Consider the following 21,985-nt stretch of genomic DNA (forward strand, 5'->3'; position numbering starts at 1 on the left):
CCACCTAAAACCTGAAAGTGTGATGCTCTCAGTGACCGCAATATGACCTTTGAACTCCAAGAGTTAACCTCTATGTTCAACATCTGAATCATTGAACAGCTCAAAGTCCAGCACAACTTATAGGCCTCCAAATGTTTGAGCCACTCTTCTCAAAGAATGTCTTTTTTCGATTTCTCATAATTTCATAAAACAATTAGCAAACAATATTGAAAATAGCCTGAGTTGGAACAAATCAACAAATACTCTCTTTAAAGACCAGCCCCCTGCAAAATCTGTCTGTACCAAACATGGAAGATGAGAAGAAAGTTTGATTCTCAAATAAGATCAATGTAACCTGGGTGTATGACACATCAGAGATGTTTCCTACTCAGCACAATGGACGAGACGCCATATCATGAAGCTTTATCCCTCAAGGGAACAAAGGAGACTCAGATTGTGCAGGGGTGTCGAGGGAAATGGAGCAGAGGCATCCCTGTAGAAAAGGAACCCTTGTCAGTGTCTTTCCACAGGATAACATTCAGCTAAAACTGTATAACTAAGAATATTGTTTTTTCCCCCTTAACAATCCAGTGTTCCACTGGTTTGAATTACATTAAAATCATTTTGAGGATAAAGGAAAGTTCACAGTGTCAGATCCAAACAGTGAATGCACTTCATGAATCATCACCCTGGTCTTCTGGAAACACTCAACACAACAAGACCGCTTATGCTATTCATTACTTGTCCAGGCTGCTTGAAACAAAATTACAATTTGCATGTTGCAAATGGTTAGCCTTTAGCTCCTGTTTCTTATCCACTGCTCACAAAAACTTAGGGCACACTCAAAAAACACATCCTAGATGTCAATCAATTCGATTTTTCGGATGAAAATCTTTATTCATAGTGTAGGGCAATGTGTTGAGAACAAAATAACATAAGAATGATAAATGGAAATCAAATTCTCAGCCCCTGGAGGTCTGGATCCAAAATTATAGTCAAAATCAAAGGGACAAATCAGGTCACTGGTTGATCCAGCTTCTGTAGAAATTCCTCCAAACGAGTCTGTATCTTCCTCCGTCGTGTGTGTGGCCTCCACGTGCCTGAATGCACTCCCTACAACGCCTGGGCATGCTCCTGATGAGACCACGGATGTCCTCCTGAGGGATCTCCTCCCAGACCTGGATTAGAGCATCAGTCAGCTCCTGGACAGTCTGTGGTGCGACGTGGCGTTGATGGATGGACCGAGACATGATGTCCCAGATGTGCTCTATTGGATTTAAGTCTGGGGAACGGGCAGGCCAGTCCATAACATCAATACCTTCATCATGCAGGACCTGCTGACACACTCTTGCCACATGTGGCCTGGCATTATCAGGCATCAGAAGGAACCCAGGGCCCACAGCACCAGCATATGGTCTTACAATAGGTCTGAGGATCTCATCCTGGTCCCCAATGCCAGTCAGGGAACCTCTGGCTCGCACATGGAGGGCTGTGCGGCCCTCCAATGAAATGCCTCCCCAGACCATCACTGACCCACCACCAAACCGGTCATGCTGGATGATGTTGCATCAGCAGAACGTTCTCCAGAGCGTCTCCAGACTCTGTCACGTCTGTCACATGTGCTCAGGGTGAACCTGCTCTCATCCGTGAAGAGCACAGGGCACCATTGGCCAATCTGCCAATCGCTGTGTTCTCGGGCAAATGCCAATCGGGCTGCACGGTGTTGGGCAGTAAGCACCGGCCCAACTTGTGGACGTCGGGCCCTCATACCACCCTCATGGAGTCGGTTTCTGACCGTTTGAGGACCAACATGCACATTTGTGGCCCTCTGGAGGTCATTTTGTAGGGCTCGGGCAGTGCTTCTCCTGTTTCTCCGTGCACAAATGAGCAGATAGCGGTCCACCTGCTGGGTTGTTGACCTCGGTCGCCCCCCCAGGTCTCCTGGTGCACTGGCCTGTCTCCTGGTATCTCCTCCATGCTCTGGACACTGCGCTGGGAGACACAGCAAACCTTCTTGCCACAGCACGAATGGACGTGCCATTTTGGATGAGCATCACTCCCTGAGCAGCTTCTGTGGGCTGTAGATGCTCCTCATGATACCTCTAGTGGTGAGAACACTGGACAAATGCAAAAGTGTTCCAAAAATACGGTACAAAGGATGAAGACAGGGAAATGGTCTGTGGTCACCACCTGCAAAACCATTCCTCTTTTGGAGTGATCTTGCTAATTGCCTCTCATTTCCACCTGTTGTCTGTTTAATTTCCACAACACCAAATGAAATTGATTCACAATAAGCGTGGCTTCCTAACTGGACAGTCTGATATCCCAGAAATTTTATTGACTTGGAGTTACATTGTGTTTTTTGAGTGTGCCCCAAGTTTTTGTGAGCAGTGTAGTAACTACTCATTTGTGCACTTGAAACTCTACCCAAAATCTGGCTTCAATTCACCAAAACTTAATTAAGATTCCAAAAGTTCCAACAGTGAAGACTAAGAAACATGCGTCCACCTGCAAGAATGGCACTATATTATTGAATCTGAAAAATAAACTAAATCCACCCAACAGCCACGTTAATTGGGCTTCTACGGTCACTTCCATAAAGTTTCGAAATGTTCTCGTTGTGATTTGACTGTGCGCAGCTGCTTGACGCTGCAGAACCAGAGCACGACTATGCAGCTCTTCTTTGCTGATGTGTTTTCCTGTTTTATAACGCCTTTATGTCCTGCTGGGAGCGCGTTACGGCACAGGCCTGGGATCAACGCGCGCTCTTCCCGTAAAGCCCGGGTTTCAGAAAGCGAGCCGACCGTCACATGACTTGTTATCTGCCCGGATACTCCAGTAAGTTCGGAGCCGAGGATGGAGCGGCGAAAAAACAACACACAGGACGGATCCAAATCGCTCGCTCCCCTCCCACGTGCTATGACTCACGCATGAGTCACGGAACGTGCCAGTAACAAGAGCGCAGATACTTCCTTGGAATTTCAGCAGTAAAACAAAATAAATGGGAAACTTACGCACATACAGCCTGCCGGGAAAGCATGGGTTTCTGATTGCCACTTTCCTTGTAGCGCTTTGTTTCACCAGGAACTCAAGAAGTAATACTGTATATAATGCAAACACCTGGACAGATTGTGTAAGTGTAAAAGAAGTCATGGCAGGAAAGGCAGGAAAAGGGATTTTTATGTTTTTTTGATAAAAGCCTATAGAGGTTAAACCATCATTTATGACGCTGCGATTTTTTAATTTTTTTTAAAGATTTGGTCTGCTCTGTTTTCATTGCATTCATCGTTCAGTCAGTATAAAAACAAAACATAGGCAACAATATAGGAAACGAGATGTTATTGCAGAGAAGCTGAAATAGAGACGCAAGTGAGTCAACAAGTAGAAAAAAAAACCCAGAAGTGTAGAACCAAAAGCAAAACAGCCAAGGAATTACGCACATTACTGCCAAGGCGCTGCCAGAGGTGGGCAGAGTAACTTAGTGTAAAATAGGAAAATTCAACACAAATTGAAGAGACAATATTTGTGGTGAATATTCTACTACAGCACTGAGTAACTTTGAGTTTCAAAACTGAAAATAATGTTCTAATTTCCGAAGAATACACAGTAAAATTGATTTAAAATGAAATAAAAACATAAAGCTCAAGAATTTCAAACTTTTGTCACTAACAGTTTACATATGGTGAAGTGTTACCAAAGGTCTTACTCCGAGCATTGATTCTTAATAAAAGTGCAGGTGAAAAAGTACTGTCACGACTCTTCGGAGTAAAACAAAAGTTACTCAAGGACATGCAGTTGGGTAGATATTAGTTCTACCCACCTTTGGGTGTTACACACATTACTGCCGAGATATGACTGCACATAGAATTCAGAGTTAAATATGTTTATTAGCGTGCAAATGTCTGTATATATACAGATTAAAATATGGCCCAGTATTCTCCATGTGCGAGCCACATTATGTTCTTATAATGTCTCAATGTAGCTAAAATGTAAAATGTGTTACATTTTCAAAGGCAGGAAAGTTTCTTTGTCTTACTGTGAATTAAGTATCTATCTATAGGCATACATACATTTGATCCAATGCCAAACAAGAATTTCTAAACGATTTAGTTTTACACCACGTAACCATGGTCACCACGAACTCTAAGTGTGTAGTTGGCGAGTTACTTGAGGGCATAGAATCAGCATAGAACCTATTTACAAAAATGTCATAGTTTGTACAGAAAAGGTAAAAAGCTACAGAGATGTGAAGAGGCTGATCAATCTGAAAGTGCCAATACTGTTGTCGTTTATAGCACTGTGGTTTTGAATCGTGGACTTGAGAGTTGAAGGACATAGTAAAGGCACTGGTGTTTAAAAGGTTAAAACGAGCTGTCCTCGTGTCACCGCTGTGGACAGGTGACTCGGGTGTGTCCGGGCAGGTGACAGATGCCGCAGTTACGTGGCTTCTTTGCAGCAGGAGCTCTGTTACCACTGGCATCTCCTGCTTTCTTTCTCCCATTTCCACTTCTGCTGCTCTGACCACTGCTAAATCCACTGCTGTTGTATCCACTGCCAAAAGCACCTGCCAGAGAAAAACAGAGGTCACACACAAGGCCACAATACACAGATCCAACACAAGAGCGAAGCTTTTAGATTGATCTGAGGCTGAGATCATCAGCCCCTTAACTGGAACGTCTTCGTGAGTCATCAGCCTTTTATTTATTCATATTGAATAAAGATGTTACAATGATGGATCTCTAAGGCTCTAAAACTAATGTTTGCTTATAGCAATGGATGAGTGTATATAGTCACCAAAAGCAGCATAAGTGAGTGTGTTTGTGTGTTCAATAAATGTAATAAGTTTGTGAGTGCGTGACAATAGATCACTACAATCCGGCGTGGTGCGGTTACATGTATGTCTCTTGTGTTCATAAACCTGCTGTGTCCCGAGCAAATAAATACGTTTTCAAAAACACCGAAAAATGCTATAACGGTAATAAAAAAGGATCAGTCTGTAATGATGTAAACTGCACTGTAGAAGTGGTAGACGAGACACTATGTATCATATGCATATTATTTGTTGCTGTACAATGAACATTTTGCTGGTTCATGTAGTCATGATGCTTTGCCTGATTCTACTTGCATAAAAAGTAATCATAATAGTAATGCCTTACACTTGTATTAGACTACAAGTTTCTCAAAGCGCTACACTGCAGTAATTATTCATTCACTCCATACTTGATGGCGGTAAGCTACTGTTGTAACACCAGTCTGCCCTAGTCTGGGGTAGTCTGGGGTAGTCTGGGGTAGTCTGGGGTAGTCTGGGGTAGTCTGGGGTAGACTGGGGTAGACTGACGAAAGCGAGGCGACCAGCCTGCGCCATCGGCCCCTAGGGCCACCACCAACCACTCACTCACTCACTCCATTCACACAGGCTTCCTGGTGTTTCCAAACGGTCTCACATCCAAGTACTATCCAGGCCCTTCCCTGCTTAGCTTCGAGATCTGACGGGGTCGGGCAGAGCAAAGGTGGTAGTTTGATAAATGCTTGATTTGAATTGATAACATAAACAGTTAGTTTACCTGGCGGTGGTACATTTTCGTCAGCCCACTGGAAGAAGCCACACTGCTGCTCCCTTGGTTTTTCACACGTGTAGAAAACTCTGCCCTTGTTGGGACCGTCCTTCTGTACTGTCCGTGTGACCGCTGCCTGGTTACAGTTGCACATGGTTTCTCCTCCATGGTCCCCTGAGCTTCCATTTGTGATGTCATCTCCAGAGACATTCCTGAAGCCCAGAGAGGGCCTGGGCTGGCTACTCCTGGGAGGGGGCAGTGCTGGGGAGCCCTGCTGGCCACATTCATTGGCCCATAAGAAGAAGTTGCAGCTGCCTGCATTGCATTTGTAAAACTGACGCCCCTGATTGGGCCCATCTTTGCGAACAGTCAGAAGGATTGCGTCTTGACCACAATTACAGACAATAGCATCATTGCTGCTGGCTCTACCATTAACAGCGCCACCAGGTGGGGGAGGAGGCGGGGGATTCCACGAGGACACTGACGCCAGAGGTGAAGGATTTCGGGGTCTAGCGGGTGCTGTCCCAGAGGGGGTAGCTCTTCCTGAAGAAGTTGTCCTGGAGGGGACAGTGCGGGTGTCAGCTCCACCACCAGCCCCTCCTCCGGCTCTGAGGTACTTAAGGTCCAGCACCTCTCTCAGAGTCTCATCACATCCTCCAATGCAGCCCACAAACTCTAAGGGCATCATAGGCGGGAGGCTGCCTCTTCGAAACCTAAACTTGAGCCTGAAAAACAAGAAGGAAATGTCCAAACCAACTCAACTCATCTTTTTAATCTTTTTTAAAATTGGCAGAGCATCGTCACTGTCGAATGAGTCAGACCCTTCGAGAGTAAAAGGTCTATAGTACAAATGCAATATCCTGTTTGAAATTCTAAAATCAAAGCCTTAGGCAAAGTTAAAGTGGGAGGTGAATGCAGCTTTTTGTGCTGGACGCTTTTCATAAAATGTATTTTATGGATTAGCTTGTGGCCAATAGAAAAATACAAGCTAAAAATAAAAAAGTAAAATCTTAATTTATGATAATCAATACTGCCCTGGTAATCTTTGAGATTGCTGCAGCATGAATCATAAATCACTGCAGACAGTGATATCAAACAATGAGGTTTCCATACACAGCAGGACAATGAATCCAATCAAATTAAGCAACAAACAGATAATATTCGAGCTTTAGTTTTCAACTTTCCTCTGGAGCAGCCTGGTTGCTGTGGTAACAAATGCTGGTGTGGAGCATTTAGGCGCGGTGTGTGAGTGAACATGCCCTATATTTGGACTGAGCTGCAGCACGTGCTCAAGAGGTTAGCGCCTACTTATGTAAAATAGATTTTGTCAAGATTCTTTCATGGCACAACCTCTTTTTGCGCGCGGAGTTTAATGTGACAGCAGCGTATCATAATCTGCTCTTATTTCACTCTATTTCTGCTTTGAACGGTCTGATACAGAGGCAATGTACTTGGAGCAACCTTGGACACAGAGATGGCAACTAAAAATAACTGGATGACTGAGGCAGGGGAAAAAACTTTAGAATTAAAAGGAGCGGTCAAAATACAAATGGCGTTTCTTCCTTTGCCTCCATGCGTTTTACATACAAATTATAGGGGCATCATTTCACAGCGGCCCTCTTATGCAGGCTGTGTAAGTCGCCTAAACTGCAGAAACTTTCAAACTAAAAAACTTAAACTATTCACTGCTGCCCACACAATAAATGAGAATGAAAACGATGCCCTGACAGTTGTATAACAGACCCCACCACCAATGTGATCTCATGAGCTACAAAAAGAAAACAAATGCAGTAATTCTGATGAACAAGTGGGCAGCGTGACTGACTGGTGCGGATACAGATGCACAAGCTGCCCTTCAAAGTTGTGGACAAATGCATAAAAATCTGTTGAATCTTCTCAAATTAGCAACTGTAGTTATATCTGGAATAATCGGCCGTAACACTGTGAGGATTTAGGGCAACACAGATTACTAAGTGTAACAAAAGGGAGACTAACATGTGAACAGGATGAGGCCGACACGTAGGGCAAATGCTGTCATCTCTGTTGACCTCCAGCACCATCTCCGGGAACCACACTGCGGTCTTACAGGCTGGATACCCCGTGCAGGACAGGTATTTACTAAAGGGAGAGACATATGCGTTAAAAGAGCGCTGTAAGATCGTAGAGTGGAAAATGTCAATTCACCTGGTTCCTTCTCTTTTCTTCTTGAGAACCATGTCCCGGCTGCAGCTTGGACATTTTCGTACCGGCATGGGCAACTCCATGTCCTGCTGTTCCTCCTCTGTGATCGCTTGTGCTGCACCCAGGTACGGGGACAGCGCTTCGTCTAATCTGGAATGAGAAGAAAGCCTGTGAATATGCGATGGATGTACATTGAACCGACTGAATGTCCATGTGACAATCGACTCACTTTTTGGCTTTTCTAACAGACTCAATAAACACTGCTTTGTATTTTTGAATATAATGCTGCAGCACAGTTTGTTTATCCTTCCTCCCTTCGGACACAAGTTTGAGGTCTGCCTCCAATTCGGCACGCAGGTTTGGTTTGGACATCTCATAGCCCATGGAGTTATATCCTGTAACATAATACAGAGGTAGTATTGTTACTCATGCTGTGTTACACTTGGATATTGTTATTTTCATGGGGGCAACCTTTAAGATGAAAAAAAAACAAAACAAAACTACATTTAGATGTTTTGGTTTTAGTTAATATGTTTACAGAGAGTGAACAGTGCAAAACCAGGGCTGTTTCTCAAAGCCTAGATACCTTGCCTTGCCTTGGTGTTGAAGGCAGTACCTTCAAACTCACTTCCTTTCAGTCCAAGGCAAGTGTCCTGCCTTGGAGCTGCTAATGGAACACACTTCAGAGGCAAGGAAGTGACATCACAAAATAAAAAAGGAAGTTGTTTCATCCAGGGGAGGATCTGCTGAGAGGAGGGGATTCTGAAGGCTAGTGGAGTAGAAGTAATTATATTTTGACCAACTACAAATAAATACATATAATGAAGTCAGAGATGATGTAACCTATCTGAAAATACAAAATAAATCTCGAAAGGGGGACTAAAAAATTCAAAGTGCCTTTTAGCAATTAAATTCAATGCCCACAAAACAAATGAGGTCCTTTGCTCCATGAAGCAGTGACATTTCCTTGTATGTCTGAATCAAATAATACAAATTACAAATTTACAAAAAAAATAATGGATTTAGTTTTTCTATTATTAACACACAAAAAAGACAAAAACCTGAAGTTAATTATTTGTCCAAATCTTGACAAAAACTTTTTTGCAACTGAAATGAACACTGGCAGAACACCGGAGTTTAAAAATGTTAAGATTATGTATTTTCCTCCCCATACATTTACAGCAATGTCCTAAGGTGTAGAATGAGCCCAGACCAGTTCACCACAACTGCCTCAAAAATCCTGCAATGTCACTCAAAAAGTTGTTACTTCGGGTTGAATTTCCGTCATGCACGAGCTTAATATAGAACCTGCAGTTACACGTTTGACCTGAGGTGGCAGTAGTGAGTATAAAATGTCCAACTTGCATCTAGCCCCTTTAAAAATGAAATGCTTTAACAAGTCAAAAAAGCCAGCACCACCTTCTTTTTCTTTATTCCCCCCAAGAGCCGTGCTGCCTTATGGGTGATTTTGGCTGGAGCAAGGCAGTGAAGGCTACACTAATGTATCCTTGAACATTGGAACAGCACTTGAGCAGTGAGTGATGATGTAGATGCCTGACCACGCCCACTTTTGACCAAGGCAAGGTGCCTAGGCTTTGGGAAACAGCCGAGGACTTTATTCAACCACTAGACTTTATAGCCAAAAAGTCAGATATATTACAAAGCTTTTCAAACCCCAAATTTAACAGTAAGAGATTGAATTTAGGTCTTGTTCATTTTGAAATCAAAATCACTATTAACAAACCACACAAATTGTAACTGAATTATACCAACCCTCCACCAGTCCCATTCCCAGTTCTCCAGGCAGGAACCTCTGGTCTGGTGTTAGTCCCACGTACATCCTGCTCTTAATGGTCTCTATATGGTCCGCATGAGTGGCGTCTGTGCCTGTACGACATCACAGAAGTGTCCATGCAAATTAAAAGTAGACGTATTTTCAAAGGGAGACTCCAGACGCATTAGTACAAAATGGATGATTAATATTGTGCATACCAATGCCGTGCTTTTCCATCAGTGATATCAGATCAGCTTCAGTGAGCAGCTGTGGGGGGCTAGTCTGTCCGTCGACCATCTCGACAGCAGTGGGCTGAAATTGCGAGCCTTGTTCATAAACTGGAATTATCTAGAGCATAACAAAAGGAAGGAAGGATTTTAGCACTGGTTTATTTGTGTCCCTGTCGACTCGCTTGAATTAATTTTGTTTATCGAACGTATACATCAATCATCAATGGGAATACTTTAGAAATGACAATTGTAACATTATTAACCTTGGCACTCCATTTGTCATAAGGGTAAACATCCAGATAGTTTCTTGCAATGATCATGAGTCCTGAGGCTGAGAACTTCTCCTGGGCAATGTCAATGTCTACCACCGTCTCCTGCCCCAAGGCATCCTGGGATACGCAAGCCAGGAAATGTCGGACAATGAACTCGTACACGCGTGCCTCATTTCCCTGTTAAAGAACAACTCATTGAAAGGTGCAACATTCGGCAGAAAAATTCAAGTCTATCAGCCTTACCTGGAGATTGTTCGCGAACTTGGTGGGGTGTATGGGAGGGTGGGCTTGGTCAGAGTTCTTGCCCTGTCGTGGGTTGGGACCTCCGGGTTGATCGAGTACACGTTGGGCAAATGTTCCCCATGCTGGACTCGGTGTCTGTTGCTCCACTAGGGGAGCAAGGGCCAGAGTTGCAGGAAAAATATTGGTCTCTGTTCTGGGATAACTGATGAACCTGCGCATATCAACATATTTTTAAAAAAGTGGCGTTTTGCAGTTTTCAGCAAATTGGTTAGGAAAAGGCATAGTTGATAATATTCAAATGTTAATGTTAATTAAACTTACCCCTGGGTGTAAAGCTTCTCAGCTATTTTCATTGTTTCTTTTGCGTTTATTCTTAACTTTCGAGATGCAAGTTTTTCCAGTTCCTGATAATAAGGGAAGGGAACAAGGCAAATGGATAGATATCACAGGTTATGTGTTTTTTCCTGCATGTTACAGCAGCAGAAATGTAGTAATTGTTTCGTATTCTCTTACCACAGTGTCCAAAGGCAGGGGTCTCCATTTGCTCTTGGGTTTGCTGGTTACTGCGGTGACTGTTGCCATAGGATCCTACAAATTAAGGACATGAATAACTCTGTACAAGAGTTTATTGCACACTTGTGTTGTACATTTTTGGGCATCTTTTTAACTAATAGTTTAATCAACTTGACAGAGCATAGTCCCGCGTTTGAGGTAAGAGCTGCAGAGAGAAGTTACAGTTTGCATTTGAATTGTATTTTTTATTTTAAAAAAGGGGGAGGGGAAAAATAAGTGCTACTTCATCCCACTCCCATTCGAGCATGAGAATAAATTGGATTATGTATCCCTTGTATTTGTGATTTTATTCATATGTAAACATAATGTACATATAGAAAATGTATTGGTTTGTAAATTGCTCGAAGTAAAATTACCATTCATTCATTCACAGTGGGAACCAGATGTATACATACAGTACACCACATAAAAAGCCAGAATTAACTTTTTAGGTCAATTACACTTAATATTATTTTTTTCAATGTGCTAAATGCCAGAAAACTGAGATAGAATTTTCAACATGGTTTTATATTACTTTTTACAAAGCCAAAAGTTTACATAGATTTCATTGCCTTTTAAACTGTATATTTTGGGTCAAACGTTTTGGATTTCCTTCCACAAGCTTCTCACAATAGTTGGCAGGAGTTTTGGTCCATTCATAAGATAAGATAAGACAATATGATACTTTATTGATCTCACAGATGGAGAAATTGCATTCGATGAGAGAGCATCCGGCAGCAGCACCCATTCAGTGCGCACCAGTCTTTTTCCACTCTTTTTTTTCTTTGGTGAAAGATCGTTGTGTCGCGGCCGCCATCTTCACTGTTTTGGTCACAGGAGGAGCACTGGTTGATGGGAAATCCGTAGACGATGACCACGGCGGTGGAGCTCTTGCGCTTGGCCACGATGTTCTTGGCCACACAGGTGTAGTTGGCCGTGTCGGACAGACGCCACATCCACATTCATCCAAACAGAACTGGTGTAGCTGAGCTATGTTTGTAGCCCTCCTTGTGTGCACATGCCTTTTCAGCTCTGCTCATACATTTTCAACTGGAGTGAGATCAGGACTGTGATGGTCACTTCAAAACATTGACTTCGTTTTCCTTAAGCCACTTTGTAACTAGTTTGGCAGTTTGCTTTAGTGCATTGTCCATTTGAAAGACCCATCTGCGCCCAAGCTTTAACTTCCTGGCTGATGTCTTGAGATGTTGCTCCAATATTTCCACATAATTTTCTTTCTCCATGATGTCATCTGTTTTGTGAAGTGCACCAGTCCCTCCCGCAGCAAAACAACCCCACAGCATGATGCTGCCACCCCTGTATTTGAAAGTTGGGAAGGTGTTCTCAGGCTTACAAGATTCCCCCTTTTTCCTCCAAACGTTATAATGATTATGGCCAAACAATTCAATTTTTGTTTGTCATCAGACCACAGGATATGTCTCTGAAAAAAAGGAAGTCTTTATCCTTTTATTATTTGCAAGCTCCAGTCTGGCTTTTTGATGTTTCTGTGGAGTAAGGGCATTTTCCTGGCAGAGTACCCTCTCAGCCCATGTCGGTACAGTACTTGTTTCACTCTGGCTTTGTAGAAAGTAACAAAAACATTTCTACAAAAATTCCATCTCTCATTCTTCTGCCATTTAGCAAATAGATATAATTATCACAAATTTACTAACACACCAAGGAAGTCACTCACCTCCATGCAGATCTGGTACAGAACTAGGCAAGCAGTGTGATTAAAGAGACGGTTTCTCTTCCAACTGAACTCCACCATGTCTTCTTCAAACTCATGGATAACTGAGGTAAAGCCCAAAACAAAAGCACGCAACCATTTGTTTAGCATCCAGATGCAGTTACACTACTGTAGGTCAATGTCTACACTTTACCTTTAATCTTGAAGAAAGTCTCTGGAATAAAAGCCTGTATTGCTTTGAACCGCTCCACCACAAAACCCAAAGTGGGAAACTGACAGCTTCCATAGGAGATCAACTGATTTGCCAGAGATGCAGGGAAAATCTTCTGTAATCGGAGTGTCTGGAAACGTGTGAAAGATGCTCCTGCAAAAACAAAAAGTATATAAAAACATTCTAGCCATTTAAAAGTGTAGATTATAACGATTTACCTATCCGTAGGTCTAGTTCCTGACGCACATCCACAGCATCACTGACATTCACATCAGGCTCAGTTACAGTCTCACAAGCTCTTCTTATTGAGTTGGGAGTAATTTCAGAGAATCTTGCCCGAAAAACTTGCATACTGGCTTTCACTAAAACAAAAACTTCTTAAGTAAGAACTTACAAGAACTCTGTCCTTAATGTGTTACATCGAGCTAAGAATTGCAATTACATTCTCATAATAACACATAGTAACGATGGCATTTTTACCTGCCTTACAAACATCAATAATTTCAAAACCAATGTTTTCTCCTTCACGGTCACAATCTGTCCAGATTATCAGGGCCTGGCACTGCCGTGCTTCTTTCTCCAAAGTCCGCTATAGAATGTGGACAAACTACAGTTAGTTACAACTACAGAACATATGCAGAGAAAGCATTTTGTAGATCTGTGAAGTAAACTGCACCATCATTAAATACAAAATGTATTTCATTTATTAACGATGTTCACATTAATTAACAAGTTTCCACAGACGTTATTTCCTTTTTTTCAGTCCAGTGTGATAAGTTACAATGACATAAAAAACTCAAGAAATTATTATTGTACATACAAGATGTAATGGAGCATTTGTGGCGTGTAACTGGGAAGTTGGTGAAAAATAATAGAATATACCTTTATTTGTATCATGTTGTCTGGACAATATTTTTCAACTTCAGCATCAAACAGCAGCACAGGGTTGCAACTGTGCCTATTTGAAAGGGAATTCATTTTCAAAACCAAGTATTCCAGCTTTGGGTTTCACATATTACGGCATAATGTCAGTGGAGTAAATGATTTAACTTACCATTTCTGAAATGGTGCCTTAAATTCTAAACCCAACAAATGACCAGAGACCGATGTCATTGTCACTGAAACGTTCTGGTAAAACACATTCATTAATTGTGAGCAACTCATAAAAAGCCAATAAGGGGACTTAAATATTGACTTACCTGGCCAAAGAGGTGATAATCAAACTCGTAGATTTTATTAAATTTTGACAGCCCTTCCCTCTGAAATAACACATACCAATGTATTGATTACATGAACTGAATGTCAATTAAAAGAGGAACATTTTGGTAACAGGTTTTACCCTCCTAGATCTGCCACTGGACATGATTTCTGCGATGCCTTTAGCTGCATCATTCTTCTCCGCAACACACAGGACCCGTTTGATTTGACTACGATTTCGGATCATTTCTGTTGATTGTGTGTCCAAACCCGAGCTGATCTGTGCTGTAATGCGACACTTTTGGATGACCCACTGTATTCCGGTTTGTAGCAGTGAACGTCTCCCCGTGAGAAGCACTAATGACATACTTTGCCACTATCACAAAGTCTGACCCCACCACTGTTTTGATTTCTCCATAGTATTAGCATGTTAGCAGATTGGGCTAGCTACAATGCTGGCTTCCAAACATGAACACGTTTAAAATACATTAATCGCTAAAACTCCAACGTGTGTACTTCCGGAAATACACGTATAATAAACTCAAATAAAAATGTAACGCTGCAACTCTATTTTTTCAACACACTAGCCACTATAACAAAATATATGCGGCACTTTGACTTTGTTTACAAATCCCGCGCCAGCTTGTCACATTATGCCGTAAAACAACTCGTCGTTGTCGTACTCGGACGGAGTTTGTCGTAAGAATTGTCGTAAAATGTGAGGAAAATATAACGATACGGAAATAAGTGATTTATACAAACTGATAGGTCCACAGGCTCTATATGCAACGATTTGCAAAACGCAGAATCTAATAATAAAAGGATAAACGTAATTGTTTAGGAGCAAGCGGTTAAGTCACATGACAAGTTTACCACCAGCTGGGTAAACATGGCGTCTGTCTCAAGCAGGTCTGGAGAGTAATTGATAGTACGGATTTCTCCGTGTTTATTGCGCTTGCCATGTTTCATTGACTGCACATTTTAATGCTGAAATGTAGTGACACAACACGTGAGAACATCTAACGAGGAAAGAAATACGCGTTTTGTGAGACTGGTCTACGTTTTTTTCTTCTCTTCACCACATGAATGGAGTCGTCTGCCTTGGATACTGATTTGCGCAAGATAATTGCCTTTGTTTCTGAAATACAGGGTTGTATGCCGTCTTAGTTTATGTTATGATTAGCACTAAAAAGATTGGTTATGTGTATCTGTTGAGTGGGGTCGTTTGGCGGATGTTTGTAAAAAGGAGTATTTTAATAAGAGTTATAGCTTGTCGCTCAGGCATCTCTCAAAATAACAATTCTTGTTAAACTGCCTTGGATGTGGTGAACGCCACTATGATAGGCTCGCCTGACGTGGTGGCTTTCACTAAAGAGGATGACTATGGCCAGCCAAATCCTGAGCCTTGGCCCCCCATCCCTGAAGAGTTTTCTATACCCCTTTATCCACCAGCTGACTCTAACCCATGGGCCAAAACGTCCTATGCCAAATTCACCAAAGACTTTATACTCATCTCTGAGTTCTCTGAGCAAGTGGGACCTCAGCCTCTCCTCACAATCCCTGATGAGCCAAAAGTGTGTGGCACCTTTGACCTTAACTACTTTTCGCTGCGTATCATGTCTGTGGACTACCAAGCCTCATTTGTGGGACACCCTCCGGGTAGTGGATACCCACGACTTAGTTTTGTGGAGGACTCTCGAGTAGTGCTGGGTGACTCAAAGGAAGGAGCCTTCGCTTACGTCCATCACCTCACCCTTTATGACCTAGAAGCCCGGGGCTTTGTGCGACCCTTCTGCATGGCATATATTTCGGCAGATGAGCGAAAAATCATGCTGCAGTTCCAGGAGCTGTCCCTCCGCTTCTCACAGGCTTCTGAGTGTTTGAAGGCAGGAAACAGAAGAGCATTTGCCAAGGAACTGCAAAGGAAGCTTCAAGATTTAGAGTAAGATGTCTTTGATTTCATGCCAACTAGTGTAAGGGGATCCATTTACTGACTGCATGTTTTGGGCTCCACATTAGGGAATTAAATCCACCTAAATTGACCTCCTGCAGCAGGTTAACAGCTATACAGAATAGAATATTTGTCTAAACTAAACAATATTATTTAAAAGACAACAGAAACAGGCTTAGCTGTCCCATAATATTGCTAATATAATATACGCTTTGTGCTGAATGCTTCAGTGTTTTTTTTTTACTGTATCCTCTGTCCTGACAGGTACACCCACTCAGTGCTGCAACGGGAAGAGGGACTCCAGAGAGAGGCAGATCCTCAGACCAGGTACTCTGCCCATGCTGTGGAGAAAGCCAATGAGCTAGCAAATGTGGAAAAGAGCATCTACGAACACAGAGATCTTCTGAAACAGATCACGTCATACCATGGACGTCCGCGACGGGACCCCCATGCTGCCATGTGCCACAAGTGCATGAGTGAGTGTTTGGCCGAGTGTGAAGATTTGCTGGAGAAATTTTCTAAACTTGCTGGCCCATTAGGTTGCATAGGTAAAGGGGAAAGGGGTGAAGGTGAAATTCAAAGTGAGGATGAAGCAGGTGAGGGCGAAATGGAGGATGATGAGGATGGTGTGAAACGCAGGCCGTCCTACACACCCCAACTTATTAGAGCCAAGTCTGCCAAATGTTTTGACAAACGCTTAAAAACTCTTCAAGAGCTTTGTGATGAGACATTTTATGAGGCCTCAATGGAACTCTTAAAAGAAACTGAGAGGGGTTTTCGTGGCGACCTGTGTTATCTGTACACACGTCGTCTGGACAGGTCACTCCGCAGGAAACAGAAAGTTACTAACTTCCTGTTTGAGGAGGAAGTTTGCGAGGACAATGATGATGAAATTACTATACGACCATTTTGCCCTGTGAACCATTCGGTTGAATTGCACACCCTTTTAAAACCACCTCATATTGTACTGGCACCAGAGCCTTTAGAGGATGCTACTGAGCCTTTCTCTGAGATGAGCCACACTCTGGACAGTGAGCTGGGCCTCGGAGAGAGCCACCTGGAGTCCTCGCCCTCAGACCAGACTTTAGAAACTCAGGACAGCTCTGAGGGGACCAAATGCAGTTACAGCAGTGGGACAAATATGACCAAACAACAAGATCAGCAACATAATCTAGACAGTGTCATATCTGAGGCCCCTGATCCGGATTCAGACGTGACCCCTGACCATGAGAGAGAGAGCAGCAGTGAGGACATGGAGACCACTGCTGGAGATGACGATGGGGACCACACCCCAGTGTCCTTGCTGGAGCATAATGGCGAGTGTGAGGATACTCCTTTGGAGGTCTGCGAGTCGGATTTGCTGCTACCCATTGACACTGCATGTTGCATGTCCCAGGATGGATTTCTTTATGAGGACTTGGCTGCAGATACAGCAGATGAATCAGACCATAACTCTAAAATCCAACCACCTCAAACTTTGGTGGTGAATCAGGAGCCACAGGCGCTGCATCTACTGCAAGACCACTACACTGTGGGCTCTCTCTCAGAGAGCCCGGCTGCTGGCCTGGAGCTGCCCGTGGGCCAGAATGCAGACTCAATCTCTCATGTGTCAGTCGAGGAAGGATCAGACTGCACTATGAGTGCTTCCACTGGGTCTGACCGAGCACTCTCTCCCTTCGGCTACGGGGCAGTAGTAACCCTGCGACAGAGGAGGAAGGCCGGGCAGGGTGCTCTGAGGTTTGTGCGACAGTATCCATTTGCCATTCAGGCACTGTGGTGTCTGTTGAGCGGAAGAACTCTTGTGGTGCTTGGGGAAGATGAGGGGAGGGTCCGCAAACTGGTGGCAGCACTCGCCCTCTTTGTGCCTGGCCCTGGGAAAAGTGCAGAGAGAATCCAGGCCTGGATGTCCTGCCCCTTTAGCCTTTCTGACATTTACCGCTGGAAACTAATTGGACTGCAGAGGTACGTGAAACTGAAAATTATGTTATATTGAGATTATTTGCATGGAGGCCACAATTCTGTGTGGAGCCTTTTTTGTATTTGTTTTAAATTGAAAAGTTAATTTAATTCATAACTCAAGAGTCGGTGATTCCTGCCTTTTAAGCTTTTAGTCCTAACCCATTTACTTATATGAGTAACTAAAATAATTTGTGATTTCATGTGCACACTAATGCCAATTACTAATACTTTTTGGCCTTTCCCAGAGTATCATCTCCAGTGGGTTCCAGCCTGCTGTATTCACTGTCCCGCTACAGTCGCTACATTTCCATCTTGGACATTGATCAGAAGACCTTGCGTTGTCCTCCGTACCGTGGCCAGTTACTTTCCAATATAGCGGACCACCGCACTTACATCCGCCGTGGCTCCTCCTACTTCTTGCACCTTCAGAGTGTGCTGTGTCGACTGGCCGCGAAAGCTTTCCTGTTGACATTCACCCATCACCTCCACCTGCCTGTGAGCTTAGAGGAGGGCCCTGAGGTGGTGAAGGGGCGGCGCCTCTGTTTCCTTCAGGAACAGCTGGGGCTGGATGAAGATGACAACGAGATACTGCTCTATCTCAGCCAGCTCATCACCCAACAGTACCTGCAGCCTCCCAGTGAGAGCACGGCACCTCCATGTTTCTCTTTTAAATATACCACCAGCGATTTATACAAGATCTAAATTACCAACATCAGGAGTGACTCTGACCCTTTTTCATTGACCAAGTGATCTTGTGCTCCCTTTGAACAAACTGCACTGACAATTGTTTTTACTGTTTTCTGTAGTCAGTTTGCAGCTTGGTTCTTGCATCTGTGCAGTCACACATCTTTCATCACACTTGATCAGGACAAACACTTGCCATTTTTGTCACCAAGAAATGTTACTTGGCTTGATTTTGGAAAATACACCAAAATAATACATCCACAAGCTTTATCTGAAAACTCTTGTGGCCTTGATCTTATCCGTTTGACCAGCTGTTTGTGTCACTGTTTTAATGTTTAACACTTTCCAATCACAAAAGACATGCTGTGACATAGTCTGATCTGGTTTGATAAGATGACTGTAGGATTACCATACTTGTGTATGCTCACATTGTCTGTTACAGTTGATTTTGTGATTTTACAGAGGTAGCATTTCTCTTTCGTTTCATCATAGAGGATTTTTGTAGAATGCATTCCGAGGATGATTGTATAATAAAGTGCTTTGACAGCATGAAGTAAACATTCCCAGTGACAACTTCTAGTTGCATGAGGACATGTATCCACTGTGTAAGCTCAGATCCATTTGCATGTTTAACTGTAGAGTGAGTATAGAGGCCAAAATGTTACTGTTTTCAAGCATTTCATTAACATTAATCAGAAGTTGTTCAGGAAAGTTTAAATGACTTCTGGCCTAAATGTTTCAAGTAGTGTTTTGTCTTAAATTTGTGCGAGCAGTTGTGCCGTCAGCATGAGACTGTGTTGTGACTGGGTGAATCGGTGTACTGGTAATATTGCTATTTCTCTTTTCTTTTTAAGAAGCTTAAGTGATTTGGGGCTTATAAAGAAAGAAATAATTAAAAGGGTTGACATTTTAAAGGAAAATTTACATTTTTAGGTTTGCTGGAAAGGAAGGAAATTGTAGATTCAGTCACTTTTGGCCAGTGTGCCACCTACAGAGGTTCTGTATTAGGTGGTCTTTAACGTACATGTGACTCTATGACCAAAACACTAAGATGTCGGTTTCCAATCTATTCAGTATACACTTGATTTGAGTGGGTCATTTATTTAGTCTTTGAAAAGAAAGTTTTAATGTTCTAGTTGCAGGGGCACTGCTTGACTTTTGATTGCTCAGTGCCACAAAAGGTGATTGTAATGCAAACAAGCCATACCAATGTGCTGAAATGAGTCAACGATGTCCTTATATTTCCATATCATGCCAGTTCATGTCATTGTCTTATCATTGTATTTAAATATTTTGTTACAATTGTCAAGTATTTTTATTTCATCATGCTATTGAATTAAATTATTTCAACTATTTTTGTCACGTTTTTGGTCCAACATAAACAGTGTGAGGCCTATGGCATTAGCGAATCCTCAGTACCGTGCTGAGCACAGCATGTCGTGCTTGAAGGATGACGGGTGTGTGAAATGCATAATTAATTGATCTGAGGAATTCAGCCTGATGGTGCAGCTGCAGAGTTCAAGCAGTTTTAACACTTGCATTTTGAAGTACATTAATAGCTATAATCCAGAGCAGTACATTTGTCACACTTGATATTGTTGTGCATTGTCCTTTTTTAGAGAACTCAAAATAAAGGGCCACACAGTTCTAGTGTTTTGTTTTTTGTTTCATAAGGAAAATAATGAATTTGCTTCTGGAAAACAATATAAAATCAAACATGGCCAACCATGAATACGATTTGTGCAACCTGGGTAAAAAAACACAAAGCAGTGCTGATAATAAAACAAACTGGTTTATTTAAAAATGTACGAGAAGTAAAATGACTGAATCTCACATATAATCTTATTTAAAAATTAAATTTGCATTAACGTAAAACATGAATGTGAGTGTTACAAACTGGAATGACAAAATGCAGAGATTCAGTTTTAGTCAGTTTTACAAAAAGTATACGGTTTATGATGATCTTTATGAACAGCACAAAGTAAAAACAAAAAATGCCAAATGGAAAACTATTTCTCATTTCTGTTGATGCCAATTCTGTTGATGTAATAACTTATTCGTCCTGTTGTGACAAGCAGAAACCAAAGGCAGAGATGGAAGTCCAACTGAACAGTGATAAAAGCAGATGTCCAAACACAGTTAACCAGAACAGCCTCTACAACCACAGTGAGTGCACTCAATGATCCTTCCCTGGAGGAAAATAGAACAGTTATACATCCCACAATCTAAAAACCTGAAAATTATTGAGCTAATGGTAGAATGAAACTTACAACTTCGAGTTTGCTCTTGGGAACACGGCAAATGCAGTTGGTTCCAAAGTTGGTGTCTCTTGTTTGAATGCAACGCAGGCAACAGAGGTTCTCATAGCCCTGCTTTTTCCACTTTGCAATCAGGTTTTTATCTGCATATCCTTCTTTAATGCAATACTCGTATAACTCTGGAAAAAGATAATTTATATTAGACATAACAGCCAAACAAATGTGGCCATAAACGTGCAACTAGATAATTAACAATAGTCTAGCTTTACCTCTGCTGATAGCTTTTCGTTTGTAGAAAAGGTCGTAGATGTACCGACTTCGCTGATGATGAAGTCTGAAGATTGGCCAAAGGGCCTCCACTTTTCGTTTACCTTCATGTGGTTCAGTTTCAGCTGTGAACACACAATCACATTACAATGTTATAAGGAACATTTTTCCAGAAATGTAATGTTGATTACACTGGTGTCTCATGTGGCTTGTATATTGTAACAGTACATTTATTTTGACAATATTTCTTTCAATGCTCTAGCTAGGTAAACATCGAAGCCATTTCCTGGTGAAAATGAGATAAGAGCTTAATCTCACAATGGAGACACTGACTTGTTACAACAGCTCGGGAGGTGCAAATAGTCATGGAAACAAGGTTAGTAACGCACAAAAAACGTCTCGTTGGCACAATTAACCTCTTAATAAAACACTATAAACATCGATCTTTCTTAAGTACATACAAAAATGTATTTGTGTGTGTATATGTGCACCTGTGTTTGACCACATAGGAGGTCTTCAATTGACCAATTCTAGAAACATCCGTCCACACACAAACAAAGCAAGCTATTCGCTCTCGACGACGGTAGCCTCAGCCGCAAGTCGGCTTTATTTTACGTTTTACCTTCTCTCATTTTCTGATCGAGCTCATCCAAAGTAGGCTCAATAAGCTCCCATCCATCTGGAGGTGGTTTTCGACTCCTCTTCACCTTAGGCATAGTTATTATTCACAAAAACAGAAGCTCTCCGTGTTTACACTTCGTTTCGATCGTCAGAGCTTCTTCTTCGGCGATCAGAATTGACGTCACTCGGGGTCCTTCATACTTTATGTCTCCAGCGTGACGTCATCGCATAAAAATATATTTAACATAATGGTATTTTATTTATGTTGATATAAACGGTATTTAGATTCCCTGGCTTATGATGCACATTAACACTTTCTCACACTTTTCTGTGTGTGTTAAGTTTTTCAGTGTATTGCATC

The 21,985-nt window shown here is 42.3% G+C and overlaps 3 protein-coding genes across 3 annotated transcripts; 1 reads left to right on the forward strand and 2 right to left on the reverse strand.

The window, feature by feature from the left end:
• Positions 1 to 3,671: 3,671 nt before the first annotated feature.
• top3a (DNA topoisomerase III alpha) lies at positions 3,672 to 14,516 on the reverse strand. Its single transcript, XM_079564129.1, has 19 exons — positions 14,027 to 14,516; positions 13,887 to 13,946; positions 13,742 to 13,815; positions 13,570 to 13,645; positions 13,168 to 13,276; positions 12,906 to 13,049; positions 12,670 to 12,840; positions 12,480 to 12,580; positions 10,748 to 10,822; positions 10,556 to 10,638; positions 10,235 to 10,445; positions 9,983 to 10,168; positions 9,708 to 9,837; positions 9,489 to 9,602; positions 7,945 to 8,110; positions 7,719 to 7,865; positions 7,530 to 7,652; positions 5,544 to 6,259; positions 3,672 to 4,543 (listed from the first exon to the last, which is right to left on the reverse strand). Exons 1-19 carry the CDS (start codon positions 14,249 to 14,251, stop codon positions 4,362 to 4,364), a joined length of 3,093 nt encoding a protein of 1,030 aa, XP_079420255.1. The 5' UTR covers positions 14,252 to 14,516; the 3' UTR covers positions 3,672 to 4,361.
• Positions 14,517 to 14,782: 266 nt separating this feature from the next.
• Positions 14,783 to 19,469, forward strand: smcr8a (Smith-Magenis syndrome chromosome region, candidate 8a). Its single transcript, XM_079564130.1, has 3 exons — positions 14,783 to 15,826; positions 16,100 to 17,797; positions 18,040 to 19,469. The coding sequence occupies exons 1-3, from the start codon at positions 15,222 to 15,224 to the stop codon at positions 18,494 to 18,496; spliced, it is 2,760 nt and encodes a 919-aa protein (XP_079420256.1). The 5' UTR covers positions 14,783 to 15,221; the 3' UTR covers positions 18,497 to 19,469.
• Positions 19,470 to 20,278: 809 nt separating this feature from the next.
• Positions 20,279 to 21,809, reverse strand: bud31 (BUD31 homolog). Its single transcript, XM_079564148.1, has 4 exons — positions 21,626 to 21,809; positions 21,006 to 21,128; positions 20,749 to 20,915; positions 20,279 to 20,668 (listed from the first exon to the last, which is right to left on the reverse strand). The coding sequence occupies exons 1-4, from the start codon at positions 21,717 to 21,719 to the stop codon at positions 20,618 to 20,620; spliced, it is 435 nt and encodes a 144-aa protein (XP_079420274.1). The 5' UTR covers positions 21,720 to 21,809; the 3' UTR covers positions 20,279 to 20,617.
• Positions 21,810 to 21,985: the final 176 nt, after the last annotated feature.

Source organism: Gobius niger (genome assembly GCF_951799975.1).
Source record: "Gobius niger genome assembly, chromosome: 10".
Taxonomy (NCBI): Eukaryota; Metazoa; Chordata; class Actinopteri; order Gobiiformes; family Gobiidae; genus Gobius; species Gobius niger.

Coding starts and splice junctions, on each gene's coding strand:
- smcr8a (XM_079564130.1), top strand. CDS start 15,222: ATGATAGGCTCGCCTGACGTGGTGGCTTTCACTAAAGAGGATGACTAT. Junction 15,827..16,099: donor AGGAAGCTTCAAGATTTAGA/GTAAGATGTCTT, acceptor CTGTCCTGACAG/GTACACCCACTCAGTGCTGC. Junction 17,798..18,039: donor AAACTAATTGGACTGCAGAG/GTACGTGAAACT, acceptor GGCCTTTCCCAG/AGTATCATCTCCAGTGGGTT.
- bud31 (XM_079564148.1), bottom strand. CDS start 21,719: ATGCCTAAGGTGAAGAGGAGTCGAAAACCACCTCCAGATGGATGGGAG. Junction 21,129..21,625: donor CGATCAGAAAATGAGAGAAG/GTAAAACGTAAA, acceptor GTGTGTTCACAG/CTGAAACTGAACCACATGAA. Junction 20,916..21,005: donor ACGAAAAGCTATCAGCAGAG/GTAAAGCTAGAC, acceptor ATCTTTTTCCAG/AGTTATACGAGTATTGCATT.
- top3a (XM_079564129.1), bottom strand. CDS start 14,251: ATGTCATTAGTGCTTCTCACGGGGAGACGTTCACTGCTACAAACCGGA. Junction 13,277..13,569: donor ACAACATGATACAAATAAAG/GTATATTCTATT, acceptor CACATTCTATAG/CGGACTTTGGAGAAAGAAGC. Junction 10,823..12,479: donor TGTACCAGATCTGCATGGAG/GTGAGTGACTTC, acceptor CTTAATTTGTAG/GATCCTATGGCAACAGTCAC.